Source organism: Gymnoscopelus microlampas (assembly GCF_963454915.1).
Source record: "Gymnoscopelus microlampas genome assembly, chromosome: 15".
Lineage (NCBI taxonomy): Eukaryota > Metazoa > Chordata > Actinopteri > Myctophiformes > Myctophidae > Gymnoscopelus > Gymnoscopelus microlampas.
This window is the reverse complement of record NC_139952.1, coordinates 41,658,726-41,673,814: the sequence shown is the minus strand read 5'-3', so window position 1 is coordinate 41,673,814 and position 15,089 is coordinate 41,658,726. Positions and strand designations below refer to the sequence as shown.

The following is a 15,089-nucleotide window of genomic DNA, read 5'->3' as shown; positions in this document are numbered from 1 at the left end:
GGCTGGAGCAATTGATCTGAATTTGCATACAGCCATAGACCATTAGCATGTGCACGGAACAGCGAAGCCCGTTTTTCACTTTCCCCACATGTCAGCTGTTTATTAGCCTTTTTGTGTTCGCTGGCTCCCGGGTTGCCAAATCATGTGCGCATATCCCCCTCACGGGTATGGTCTACTTATTACAAAAGTTAAAGCTTTATCTTCTGATAATCATTGCTACTGTATAGTAGCTGTTTGTTCAGTAACAGGGGTCTCCCCGTCTCTCCAGCACTTTGATAAACAGAAAATACATTTTCAGGAGGTTTGCCAATGTCACCCAATCAGGAAAGAGAACCCATTTATCAGCTTTAATTGTATATTGTTCCAATTTCCAATTGTGTCAGCTCGTTCCAACGTATTAGTTATTTCTCAACAACGACCGGCGCACCGTCAATTATCCCACTTATTACACGGCTACTTAACCCATTAAGTTGGCTGAGGCCGATTCTACAAAATGTCTTCTAAATCAGTTTTTGGAAAAAAACGTATGTTGCCATTTCAGTGGTTCTCAAACTTTTTCATGTCAAGGACCCCCAAAATGATATGTATTTGGCCGCGGTCCCTCATCTCAAAATATTTTTTTCCAGGGACCCCCAGAAGCAAAGACTTGAGTTACAAATGTTTGCTGTAAAAATATATATTCAAAGATTTGCTAGTTTTGCTAGCTTGTAGATCTGCTATTTTTGAATAGCCAAAGTGTAAAATAATGCTTTTTACTGTAGCTCAAATCAAAAAATGACACAGATGCGTTCCAGGTCTTAAAGGGTTAATGAATAAATGCATAAATTGACCCAAAAGTAACAATAAAACTAAGTTTTTCCTTGCTTACGGTAATGAAAGTATTCCATAAGTGTTGCGCTGGCCGTCCGTCCAGCGCAACACGGTCGCCTCGAAAAACAAGGAAGTGTTGATCAAATAGAAAAAGAAATTGTCTATTTCTCGCTTCAAATGTTTCCAAAAACATTCTTGACAGCAACGTTTAGTTGTAAATGACATTGTGCGTTTGTTACGGCACAATGTCGGCACAAAATCAAACAGCGCATGTTAATATGAGCAGGTGCTTTGAGCCTTTGATTAGACAGATGTCTGTTATTAAGCTCATCGCTCATTATTCAGAAATAACACACCGCTGAATTCAGTGATTGACCAATCAGAATCAAGCATTCAACCGAGCCGTGCAATAAGGGAATACAGTAACCGGCCAGACTGGCGCTGCATCAATTTTGCATGCTTACAGTGAAAGTAATTACGGCTGCGTTCCATTCGGGTCAAACAGAGTCTGAGTGTTATTGTTCTGCATGTCGGCTCACTGGAAAAGACTGCGCTGCTGCTACTCCAAATGGAATGGAGCCTTAATTACAGGTGGTATCGTTAGCAACACCTGTGTTTATCCTGCCATTTCATGTCAATATGGCTGCCATGCCTATTTGAAACTGTCTCTGAAAAATGCTGCAGACGCAGCTTGTCTATTTTTATGACATTCACACACACACACACACACACACACACACACACACACACACACACACACACACACACACACACACACACACACACAGTACAAGATCATTTAGGCCCAGTGTGAATAGTTATATAACAAAGAGCGAGTGACACCCCCAACTTAAATGCTACCATAGTCAGTGAGCACATTCTTTTCTTTGACTGACAACTATACCGTAAGTAGGTAGGCTACTTTTAATTACTTTGCAGTGTCACAGAGTGCCGCTGGCAAAGTGACTGAATGTGAAAGCCTGATTAACTACTGTCAAACTCCAGGTCCTTATTTTTGGGGCATGCCATTATACTGTAGGGTGAGCGTTTTCAAAAATGTAAAACATTTTCAAAAAGGTTAAATAAATAAAGAATAGTGACAATAGCAGATCGAAAAGCTTGCAGATCGGCTATTTTCACTATTCATTGTGTACAACCAAGTGTAGCTATATAGGGCTTAAGTGTTTAAAAGCTGTTGACAGATAGAGTACACACACATCTGGGGTTGTGGCTTTGGAGTGGCTGTTGAGTCAACATTAGGAGGACTGGTCTTGCAATATGTCATAACCAGCCAAAAGGATTCCAGCGGTATGATGGGGTGTTGTTTTGCAGGTACAGTATATATAAACATGCCTTTTCGGGACCGACAAAATATATATCCCTTTATTTTTTATCAAAATCTGCTATACATAAATAGCAGATATACAAGCTCACAGCGTGTCACTTTGTGCAGCGCTTCGAGCTTGTACATCTGCTATTTTTTAAAATGTTTTTGAAAAATCTTGAAAGTGTTTTTTTTTGTTTTTTCTCTCTTTTTTTTTTCTTCTCTTCTGGGGTTTCCTGGTCGCTGCTCCGCAGCCTGTGAAGGATCCAAGCACCACCGGAGAAGAGTACACCCAGAAATCACGTGATCACAACAAAAAAAAGATTGCCTCCTTCCATGTTAACCCATTTAGACCTGAGGCCGATTCTAGAAACGCTTCTAAATCCTGACATACGTTTTCTGAAAAACTTCAAATATTTATTCAAAAATTACAACAAATGTATGTTGCTATATACTGTATATAGCAACAAGAACCCCAAAAGGGGTTCCCGTCCTGAAAGGTATAGTTACAAATAGGGGTTCCCGTACAAAATGGGTTAAAAGATTCACAAAATGATTTTTTTCTCAGATTTCTGTTGTTTTCTAAGTGTTTTTCAAAAAACATGCCACATTCATACGGCCATAGCTCTGGAATAGGGGATTTTCTTTTCTTCCCGATTCTACCGGAGCCCCGGGCGTGTAATGAGCCGATCTCCGTGAGGATGGCGGTCACAGAGAATATTCCACGATTTTTCAAAAGGTACAGTAAAAATCGCCGTTTCACTGGCAAGGGGGCGGTAGACGAAAGAATTAATCCATTAATTCCTGGCAGTGAATGAGTTAATGGGTTAAGTGGTTATGGGTCCCCGGTTTGGGTTTTTTAATGCAGTGGTTCTCAACCTTTTCAAGGCCACGACTCCCCCAAAATAATCATATTTGAAGTGGGGAACCCCTGCCAAGCATGAACGTATAGGAATTGGGGCATTCAATTTAGTTTGACTCGGTTCCACAGATAAACATAGTGAAAATAGCAGATCTACAAGCTCACAACGCCTCGCAGCGCGAGGCGTTGTGAGCTTGTAGATCTGCTATTTTCACAAATGTAGCCTCTTTCTTATATTATTTGACAATTTGGCCAATGTTTTTATAGCACAGTTTGTTGATTATACTTTTGATGCAGTATCAGTCTTTTACATTTGTTTTAGATATTAAAAAGGTCTGAAAAGTCCTTAAATTGTCATTTCACTGTCATTTGGGGACCCCCACACAATCATGTGGGGAGGGGTCCTGACTCACAGGTTGAGAACTACTGTTCTAATGTACTGTATCAGTCACCCTACTACTCTATGCGTTCTGTCCATACCTCTCTCACTGTAGTCGTCCACCAGCACCACCTCTTTGAGCAGGACATCGGGGGACGTCTCCAGCACGCTGTGCACCGTCCTCAGCAAGGTGGACCAGGCCTCGTTGTAGAAGGCGATGACCACCGAGGTGGTGGGCAGCGAGCTGTAGTCGTACTGCAGCTCCCTGCATCTGTACAGCGGCAGAAAGGATGACGAGGCGTGTTAGTTAGGAGAACACTGCAGGTCAGCGGGTTCAACAGAAGGAGGGTTAGAATTGTCATGAGGCAGGGGCGCAGCCATGGTTGGGCCGTGGACCTAATCGATTTTTTGGGGGGGATTTTTTTTAAACATTTTTTTTATAATACATTTTTGGATAAAAGAATCGGTAAAATCAGGCAAAAAAAAGCATGAGCTCGGCCCTGGCCTCCCCAGGCTGTGGGGGACTGGTCTAACGCTGGTGTAGGGCTGGTGTAGTGCCCAGGATCACTTAGGAAATTGGCACCGGGTGAAAAAAAATGGGTTACAAAAATCGCGGGATAAAAATGATAAAAAAATAAATAAATAAAAATAATAAAAAAATCAGGCAAAAATAAGAATTAAATAACATAACCCTAACCCAACCCTAACCCTAACAATAAAGTAACAAAAAAAAGCCCAAAAACACCCAATATCCGCACAATAACCGCAAAGGGATATCCCAGGCCGGCTCAATAATACCCATTCAGCCGCCCGAATCAGAAATCTAGGTCAAATTCATTGTGTCCACTCACTTATTCAGGTTTTGTCTTTGTCACTGTCTATGGGGAAAGAAATAATAAAAAATCTATTCCCCTACCTGCATCTTTACCAAGGGTATCATTCTCGGTGTGACTGTAAATGTAGGCCTACTGTAGATCTACAGTATTAACCTCTTAAACCCTCTAGTCTTACTGAAATGGACCTGAATCAACACCAAATATCTTCACCAAAAAATAGCTGATCTACAAGCTTCAAGCGAATCTCACAACACGTTGCAACTAGGGTTGGAACGAGAGGAACCGGGTATCCAACATTGAGGATTGCTTGTTTTGAACTCCAAAAAAACAAAATGCATGGCATTTACTACTGTAGGTCTCCAAACATAAATCACTCTACTGGTATTTACACTCTTAAATGTGAACAAATTGAGCTGGTCACATCTTATAAATACCTGGGCATTTGGCTTGATGTCAAGCTCACATTTAAGGTTTGTGGAGAACCGAACCAAAAGTTTAAGAGGACAGATTGGTTTCCTCTACAGGAACAGGTCCCGTTTTTTATTTTTCCAGTAGAAAGACTATTGTTCAATCTGTCATAATGTCTGTGGTTGACTATGATGATGTGCTGTACATGCATGCTTCAATCTCCACACTGAAGCCTCTTGAAACAACGTGATGTGGTGTGAGCTTGTAGATCGGCTAATATTCCCCACCCAAAATAATTAGGGATACTGGGGATCAAGTGGTTAAGCTTGACACTGGCCTAACTTAAAAGTAAAGGCCCGTTCATAGTCCCTAGATGTGTCTTAACGTGCGTCATGGGGGTGAGGCATTCCGTCCGTTCTTTACGGACACATATATGGTTCGCTCACGTGAGAGATTGCACGTACCCAATGTTGCCATGTCTGCTTATTATAAGCGACTTTGGGCTTATTCTTCTGTATAGTTGCTTGTAAACAAACAAGCAATTTTTTATTGGTGGTTGCGGTTTTATTTGGTCTTGTTTCTAAAGTGTAGTTGCTTATTTGGGCCAATTATTATTTAAACCAGTGATTCTCAAATATATATTGTAGATCTGCTATTTTCATATGCAGTGGTGTAAAGTAACTAAGTACATTTACTTAAGTACTGTACTTAAGTAAAATTTTGAGGTAATTGTACTTTACTTGAGTATTTCCAATTTCCAATACTTTTACTTTTACTCCACTACATCTCAGAGGCAAATATTGTACTTTTACTCCACTACAATTATTTGAAAACTTTAGTTACTAGTTACTTTTCAGATATAAATGATGATATTATGAAACATACATTAACCACTTTAGCCCAATTTTATACATAGGCTATTTTCAAACATTTTTGTACTTTTACTTTTGGTACTTTAAGTACATTCTGATACCAATACTTTTGTACTTTTACTCAAGTACATGTTTCATTCCAACTCCATTTTTTTTTTACTTGTAACAGAGTACTTCTGCATTGGAGTAGTGATACTTTTACTTAAGTAAAACATTTGAGTACTTTTTCCACCACTGTTCATGTGTGGCCTAGTCGATTCTTTTGGGCTTGTTTTCATAGACCTGGTTACTTATTTCTCTCACAAAATCTGGCAACCGGTTGTGTCACGCTGCAATGTTATGAAACTAGCATTGTAGCCCAGTGGTACAACAGGCAAAACGTAGAGAACGTCCGTCGGGCTGACGGTGAACGTCAGCCCGACGGACGGAACAACTGGAGCCGTAAGTGACGGAGGGGGAGTAAAAAACGACAACGCAAGGAGCGCTGGCGCTCGTTACGTATCCTTACGTCCGACTATGAATGATACTTAAGACGTACACCCACCCAACTATGATCTCACCCCCAAATCCATGTGAGAATGAAGAATGTTTGGACAGGGGTGCCAAGGGACGTCCCTGTATGTGTCACTATGGGCGTCAGTATGGGCATCACCGCCACGCACAATTTTCCGCCATGCAGTTCCATAGACTTTCATAAAACCAGTGGTGTGTAAAGTAACTAAGTGCTGTACTTAAGTACAATTTGAGGTATTTGTACTTCACTGGAGTATTTCCAATGTTCAAAACTTTTACTCCACTACATCTCAGAGGCAAATCATTATATTATAAAACATACATTAACCATTTTAGCCCTATTTTATATCTAGGCTATTTGAACATAGACGATCTACAAGCTCACAACGCGTCGCATCGCGTTTTGAGACGGGGCTCCGTGGCCCGAATACATATCATTTTGGGGGTCCTTGACATGAAAAACGTTTGAGAGCCACTGATATAGAAACACAGGTTTTCTTTAGAAAAACAAAAACATACATATTCAAGGATTTGCACAAATCTTCTCGATTTTTCAAAAATAGCAGATCTACAAGCTCATAGCGCGGCACTCAGTGACTTATTTTCTATCAATTGCACACCCCTTGAAGCCTTGAATTCATGGATTTATTTTTGTTTTTGTGGCATTCCTAAGCCAATAATTTGATGACCGGGTGTGTATCCGGTATGACAGTAGTTCTCAAACTTTTTCAAGTCAAGGACCCCCAAAATGATATGTATTTGGCTGCGGACCCCCATCTCAAAATATTTTGTTCCAGGGACCCCCCAGAAGCAAAGATTTGAGTTACAAATGTTCGCTTTAAAAATATATATATATTCAAAGATTTGCACAAATTTTCAAGATTTTTCAAAAATAGCAGATCTACAAGCTCATAGTGCGGCACTCTGTGCCGCGCTATGAGCTTGTAGATCTGCTATTTTTGAATAGCCAAAGTATAAAAAGGTCATAATTATTCTGATGCTATATTTACACATTTTTCTGGGTACCCCCTGGAACACCCTCAAGTACCCCTGGGGGTCCCCGGACCACACTTTGAGAACCAATGCGGTAGGACACAAATAATCTACTTTGTGTCTCCTACCGGATACATTAGCCGGTAGGAGACGGGAATCAAATTATTGGCTTAGGAATGCCACAAAAACAAAAATAAATCCATGGATTCAAGGCTTCATGGGGTGTGCAATTGATATAGTAAATAAGTCATGTTTTTTGGGTGAACTACTCCTTTAATGGGGTCAAACTTCCCACTCACAGCGGGTTCCACCTCTCGGGCAGCGTGCGGTGCAGGGACACCATGTCGGACACGTAGGTGTTGATCTGGTGCTTCTTGATGCCCTCCTCCTCCTTCCTCTTCTCCTCGGGTTGGTTGAGGAGGTTCAGGGTGACCGCCGCCCCCATCTCCCCCGGGGCGCTCAGGTCCAGGGGGGGCTTCTCGTACACCGGCCTCTTGAGCCGCTCGTTCGCCTCCACCGCTCCTCCTCCTCCTGCTCCTCCTGCTCGCTGTGCGGCCGCCTCGGGCCGTCCGTGTGCCCCACCTGCAGTGGTGGAAAAAGTAATCAAATTCTTTACTTAAGTAAAAGTACCAATACTGCAAAATAAAAATACTCTGTTACAAGTGAAAGTCCAGAATAAAAAAATTACTTGAGTAAAAGTACAAAAGTATTGGCATCAAAATGTACTTAAAGTACTAAAAGTAAAAGTACTAAATATTTGAAAATAGCCGATCTACAAGCTCACAACGCTTGTGAGCTTGTAGATCTGCTATTTTCAAATAGCATAGGTGTAAAATAGGGCTAAAGTGGTTAATGTATGTTTCATTATATCATAGTTTATATCTGAAAAGTAACTAGTAACTAAAGTTTTCAAATAATTGTAGTGGAGTAAAAGTACAATATTTGCCTCCGAGATGTAGAAGTAAAAGTATTGGAAATTGGAAATATTCAAGTAAAGTACAAATACCTCAAAATTATACTTAAGTACAGTACTTAAGTAAATGTACTTAGTTACTTTCCACCACTGCCCACCTGTTGTGTCCAGAGGTGTAGACAGTAGGGGTGTAACGATACGTTTTAACAACGATTCGATACGTATCACGACACTTGGTTGTCGATACGATATACATGAACGATACAGGTTCATTTAGAACGATACGATACGTTTCGATTCAGTGATTTAGTCGATACGATACATGAACGATACAGGACAGGTTATTTTAGAACGATACGATTCGATTCAATGATTTAAAATCGATATAGTAACTATTTATTTACCCAAAGATTCTGTGTGAAAATTAAATACCTGGATACTGGATATAAACCCCTCTTTTTCTTTTTTTCTTCTTAAAAGTACTTAGTATTGATAGAATTGATTATTTGCATTGCAGAACGATTCGATACAAAGTCAAACGATACGATATTTAGCTGCTTGCATATCGATATAGTAGATCGTTGAAAATTCAAAACGATTTTTCGATGCAGTTACTGTATCGTTACACCTCTAGTAAACAGGGATCTCACACATTTTTACCAATGATCTTTCAAAACTTTCCCAAATTATTTTACTATAAAGAACAGGGTAAACTGTTGCGCCCTTCTTTGTCCTTTGTTTCAGGGTTGACTGCAGGCGCAGTGGTCTCAAAAACATAAAGGGGAAACTGGCAGAAAAAGACTCGCTCGCTGCATAAATATGAACACGTTAAGACCTGAAGCCGATTCTACACGTCTCCTAAAATCCCAACAGTTTTCTGAAAAACGTATGTTTCTATATCAGTGGTGCTCAATCTTTTTCATGTCAAGGACCCCCAAAATTATATGTATTTGGCCACGGACCCCCATCTAAAAAATATTTTGTTCCAGGAACCTCCCAGAAGCAAAGATTTGAGTTAAAAATGTTCGCTTTAAAAATATATATATATTCAAAGATTTGCAGACATTTTCACGATTTTTCTAAAATAGCAGATATACAAGCTCATAGCGCGGCACTCGGTGCCGCGCTATGAGCTTGTATATCTGCTATTTTTGAATAGCCAAAGTGTCTAAAAATGACACAGATGCGTTCCAGGTCTTAATGGGTCAAGGAAAACTCCTTAGACAGAGACTCAAGAAAATGGTTTCTTTATGTTAAATGCTCATAATGTGCTCTGTGCTCATAGTGAGGGTTGAATTAAAATAAGCAAAGGTTTCGGTCCTGGGACCTTCGTCAGTGCTATATCATATATATAGATATAGCACTGACGAAGGTCCCAGGACCGAAACCTTTGCTTATTTTAACAGGACAGGGAAATTATTTTACCACATTTTCAGGCCTATAGCAATCATTATGGTGCAATAATCAGTGGTGTGTTCTACCGTGTTACGCTATATACAGTACGTAGTGTGACCTGCAGAACATTTTCGTAGCCAAGCGTAGCCCCCTACTACTAATGCCATTCCTTGCATTGACGCGCTAGCGTATCCCCACAACCACACGCAGTGGCGGACTTAACTGTAGGCAAGGGGCCTCATGAAAATAAAAAAAGTTACAGGTATGGTGTGTGCCTACTTTTAGATTTTTAAAGGATCCCATGTTAGTAAAGCCTGATAGAAGTATCAAACTCCCAAAATGCACCAGAATACTGGAAATGACATCTATTCTGTTCTAAAAAATCTGTGGAGGGGGGGGTAGTGACACTGAGCCGCAGCCAGGGGCCTCATACTACCTTTCGCCTGGGGCCTCCAGATCCTTAAGTCCGCCCCTGACCACACGCATGTCGTGCAGGGAATGATTATCGTATCCCTCCGAAAAAACTAGAACACACCACTGGTAAATAATGTATACTCACTTACTTACTCCAATGTTCTTTAAATGCCCAAAAACAGAGTCGAGCTAAAGGTGTCACATGACGAAAAAGAACAAATCTACCAGACCCGTTGAGGAGAGAGTTACGTCACTAGCATAGACTCCCATTTATGAATGGAATGAGGGAATGAGGAAATGCACTGTCTATCTCAATGAGGAAGTTCCAATGTTTGGAACTACAGCCCATAGCAGCCCGCTTTGCATTTTGTATTCAGTTCAGTACATTTACTCAAGTAATGTACTTATGTACAAAAGGTTTTTATTTTGTACTTTACTGGAGTATTTAGAAATGTTCAATCATTTCACTTCTACACTACATCTCAGAGGCAAATAGTGTAGACCTACTTTTTACTTTTTACTAGTTGCACTTCAGCCCCATTTAAACTTCGGCTACTTGAAAATAGCTGATCTATAAGCTCACGACGTGTCGCATCGTGGCCCGTTGTGAGCTTGTAGATCTGCTATTTTCAAAATATTTTTCTTTTTACATTTTGAAATCTTGTGAAATGGGACATACTACTTTTACTTTTGGTACTTTAAGTATACTTTGACGCCAATACCTTTGCATTTGTTACTTCAGTAGGCTACATTTTGAATACCATTACTTTTACTTGCAACAGAGTCTATTTCTTACATTGTAGCATTGTTACTTTTACTTAACCCATTCAATCCGGGAACACATACTGTGTCATTTTAGACTTCTTTGGCTATTAAAAATAAGCAGATCTACGAGCTCATACATACAGCTCAGATATACAAGCACCCGGTGCCACGCTATGAGCGTGTAGTGTGCAAATGGGGGCAGATATACATGTATGCAGATTATATATATATATATACTAGAGTTTCGGGGGGCTACGCCCCCCTCAACCCCAGCCGCGCACGGGGCCCAGCCGTGTGTATATTGGGGGACCCAAATCGCCGGAGTGAAACTGTGGAAAAGGTTTTTTTGAAAAAGGAAAAAATTTGCAGAAATAATATTTCTTATGTTTCAGGGGGTCCACAGGGGGTCCGCGGACCCCCTGATGGTCCACTGACCCCCTGTGGAGTGTTGGGACGCGCGGGGACACCCCTGGAACATTGCGGACCATTTCGGTGTATTTTATTTTTTCATGAAGGTGGTTGCTTGTTTCTGGCGCAGGCTGTGCAAACCTGGCAACCCAGCGCATGCTGCCGCACGTTTAAGTGGCGTAGCGTCATGAGGGTCAGTGGGGCCGTGGCTCGGTCAGTGAAGACCCTGTAGTGCGGATGATATGTGGCATAGAGGGGCAGATTGTAAATCCACAGAGGAAACATCCGTGGGCTACCATTGGTTCAGCGATGTGTGCGGTCGCCCTGCGGCCCCTCCTCCTCCACCAATGTGCAGTATTGAGAGCCCTGACGTCACAACAATTGGAGCGATGGGCACTGCACTGTGGTTGGTTAGGGTACACCTAGGGCCCAGGTAGAACCCAGTTAAAGCCTGCATGGGCAAACCCAGTTAGGACCCGCCTTGGTCCCACATAAACATGGCTAGTTGGGGCCCACCTAAGGGCCAGGTAGAAGCTACTTATAGCCTGCATGGGCATCGCAGTTGGGACTGAAGTGGATGCCGCTGACATTGCTGACATGGGGTCCATATGGTTTAGCCCACCTTGAAACCATATGGGAACTACGCTGGCATGCTGGCTGTAATGCAAACGCTGCATCATACCTGCAGTGTGTAGTTTGATGTTGTGTGTGTAGCAGATATAGCTGCAGTGTGTAGATCAATGTCCATAGGAAAGTCAATGGCCAGCAGTGTTTTTTTTCCCCAGCAGAGTTTCTAGTGTCTCTGTGTCTCTCTGGAAGAGGTTGCACATGAACTCTGCAGCCGCACTGAGGCGCTCCAACACAAACACTCTGACATTAAGCTGCTTCACACAACAAACATCAGCACCACGCTGCTGTTTGTCCAAAAGACACAATATCTGCTCTCCCACCGACGTCATGTGTTCATTTATCGACAGCCGTACAGACTCCTTTTGACACATTTTACGTCGTTTATCCAGCTCTCACTGACTCTCCACATCGGGCTGTTATTTTGCTGCGATCAAGTCAACGATGTGAGAGATTAGCTATCACAGACGGACGGACAGGGGGTGAAACATAGTCTTGCGCCATGCCTTTCGGCCTGGCGGAGACAATAAAAAACCGAAAGTAAAGGAAATGGCCATTTCTGCAACAGAAGTAGTCAATAAACTATGCTATGAAAACATGGGCCACATTGGCAAAGAATGTAAGAAAGAGGCAATCATGTAGAAAATAGCCGATCTCCAAGCTTACAAAGCCTCTGAACGTGAGGCGTTTGGAGCTTGTAGATCGGCTATTTTCACAATATTGACTTGTGGAACGGAGTCAAACAGAATGGGGGGGTCCCAGATCAAGTACGTGGGGGGGGTTGATAAACACTGCTGTAATCGGAGCGAAATTATCTGAAATTACTACATGACCATAATGCAGCCTAACATGCGTTGCACGGGGCGGTCCTGCCATTACGTTAGTTACTGTAGTTGCTGTGGAGCTACATTGTTCTCCAGAAGACACACACAAACATACACCATCTACAATGGACGAACTGAGCAGCAATATAGACATTCACCACACGAACGTGCATTGTTGACAAAGTGATTGCACAGCCGCTGCAGGCATGACAACCAGGTTAGCGTTAGCGACATGGCAGCTATCACAGCGCCCTGTCCGTCGTGCTGCAACTGCCTGTGATGGCTACAGCAGTAACAGCAAGCTGTCTGCGATGCCATTGTCTGGAGACTGCTCTTAGCGTGACACGACCAATGAGAGTGAGCGCTGTAGTTGTTGCTAAGATACGGTGGCGTCTCTGCCCCATAGCTTGTAGATCTCTCACACATGATTGGCGTAGGCTGCGTTGCCAGGTCTGACTTTGTGTCTAAGCAATGGTCGGCTGATTTTTGCGCGCCTTTGGGCTCGTTTGCATTGTGCGCACGGCAGCGCTTGTTTAGCGTACGTCAGCGCGACGTGGCAACGTGAAAGGTGATTGGCTGGTGAAAAGAAACACCCGGCGTTACACCAGAAATGGTGCCTGGAGAAAATGGTGACCAAAAAAAAAGTTTGGAAAAAAAGGAAAAAACCCCCGCAGCGGCTGCGTGGTGTTGTGGTGATGAGGTCGTGCGCACGGTAAACGGTACGAAGCTGCCTCCCCTTCCGTTTTGTCCGACATTTGGTGAGTAGAATTAATTATGTTGCGCGGTGGAAAAGGTGTATTGAGCAGTGAGATGTCCCCTACGCGAGGCGTAAATTCAGCGCGGCCGGCGTGGCGAGTCAGTTGGCGACATGTGGTCTGGCGGTGCGTTGTTTAGTCGATAACAGAGCTGTGGGGTGTGGACACCGAGGGTGCGGAAGTTGGTCGGCATTTATATAGTTAGATATATATATATATATATATATATATATATATATATATATATATATATACACACACACACATATATATATATATATATACATATATATATATACACACACACACACACACACACACACACACACACACACACACTTTTGCTTCTGGGGGTCCCTGGAACAAAATATTTTGAGATGGGGTCCGTGGCCAAATACATATAACTTTGGGGGTCCTTGACATGAAAAAGTTTGAGAACCACATAGAGCAACATAGGCTACGTTATTGTTTTTGTTTTCAACTGTTAGGATTTAGAAGACATTTGTAGAATCCCCAGAAGCAAAGATTTGAGTTTAAAAAAAAATTAGTTTAAAAATATATATATATTCAAAGATGTCCCCACGATTACAAAAATGCAGATCTACATGCCATGAACTTGTAGGCCTATATTTGCTATTTTTGAATAGCCCAAAGTATCAAAAACAATGGTTAAAGTGCGTCCCCGGTTTTAATGGGTAAGTAAACAAAAACAAAAAACAAAGTGAGTATAGTATACCACCCTACCACTGGTCGTGTCTCCCCCGGGGGTGGCATGGTGTCTGATCAGCAGCAGGTATCCCACCAGGGTCGCCCCCATCAGGACCACCAGCACCTTGGGTCTGTTGGTCCTGCGGCCGCACAGCGCTGCCATCGCGCGCTGTCTGACCGCTTCCTCCTTCCTCCTCCCTTCTTCTTTTCTTCCTTTCTTTATTTCAGTCAACGTTATGTTTCCATGATCATGTCTTCTTCCTGGCACTGCCAACACCCAGTATCCTACTCATTCTACCACCATCATCACAAGCACAATAAAGAGTCAACCTGGCACTAACACAAACGCGTAAAAACCCAGCATTTTTAAGCAGCGACAGTCTTAAAAAAAAAATGTTTTAAAGTCTTGGAAAAGTAAAGAAGTATCAGAGCTGACTGCTCAACTTTTTTGTTTGTTGGAGTAAAAAAATATCTCAAAATTGTACTTTGAGTAAATGTACTTAAGTCTTAAGTTACTTTCCACTATACTGACAGAAACGCAGCGACAGTCAACTTTGTGTGTTTTGTTGGAGGCGAAGTCTCAGCTCAGCAGCTCAACAGGAACCAGCAGCGAGGAGGCGTTCATCTTGATAAGGACTTATATTGATTGAACAGAACAGATCCTCCTCCTGTGTGTTCTTCTGCTGGACGTATCATGGACATTAGACACAAGGATTGTAGGATTAGATTAGCAGCAGCAGCAGCAGTAGGTGTTGGTGTTTCTGTTTGTGTTTGTGTCTCCAGGGGATTATCAGTGTGAAATCCAGGTCAAATCAAACGGGGGTTTTAAATAGCCTGCATGGATCCTACTTCTTCAGCAGACAATCTTAGGTAAAAGTTTTGTCTCCCGGTTGGTCGTCGTCGTCACGTCCCTTTAAACTACTTTTCAGAATGTCTGTTTAAATCTTCGCGCTGCGGCGGCGGGTCCTTTGATGTTTGTTTGTCTCATCATGACAACATATTGTATCCAAACTGTTGCTGCTTGTGTCTCTCTGTTGTAACGGCACTCACTGAGGAACTACACGACTACGGGAGAGCCTCTTTCCTTGGTGTTTCGACCAGGTAGGCGTGGTTTTGAGGCTAGGGTTCGGTTTTAGGCATGTAACCACGCCCACCTGGGCGAAGCACCAAAGGAAGAGGGAGTCCCCAGGGACACTACTGACTGGCTACATTGTAGCCGCTACCAGCTACTTGAACTTGGAGAGAAAAGTCAGTGTTGCCAGAGTTTGTGAGAGATATAAGCA

At 42.4% G+C, this 15,089-nt stretch overlaps 1 protein-coding gene across 1 annotated transcript in view; it reads right to left on the bottom strand.

The window, feature by feature from the left end:
- Positions 1-14,844, bottom strand: part of galnt12 (UDP-N-acetyl-alpha-D-galactosamine:polypeptide N-acetylgalactosaminyltransferase 12) — a 47,256-nt gene extending 32,412 nt beyond the window's left edge. Inside the window, exons 1-3 of the mRNA XM_084080934.1 lie at positions 13,843-14,844; positions 7,297-7,579; positions 3,477-3,646 (exon numbers count right to left, since the gene is read on the bottom strand). Coding sequence (XP_083937060.1) covers positions 3,477-3,646; positions 7,297-7,579; positions 13,843-13,969 — 580 coding nt within the window. The 5' untranslated portion in view covers positions 13,970-14,844. The remainder of the gene's footprint in view (positions 1-3,476; positions 3,647-7,296; positions 7,580-13,842) is intronic.
- Positions 14,845-15,089: the final 245 nt, after the last annotated feature.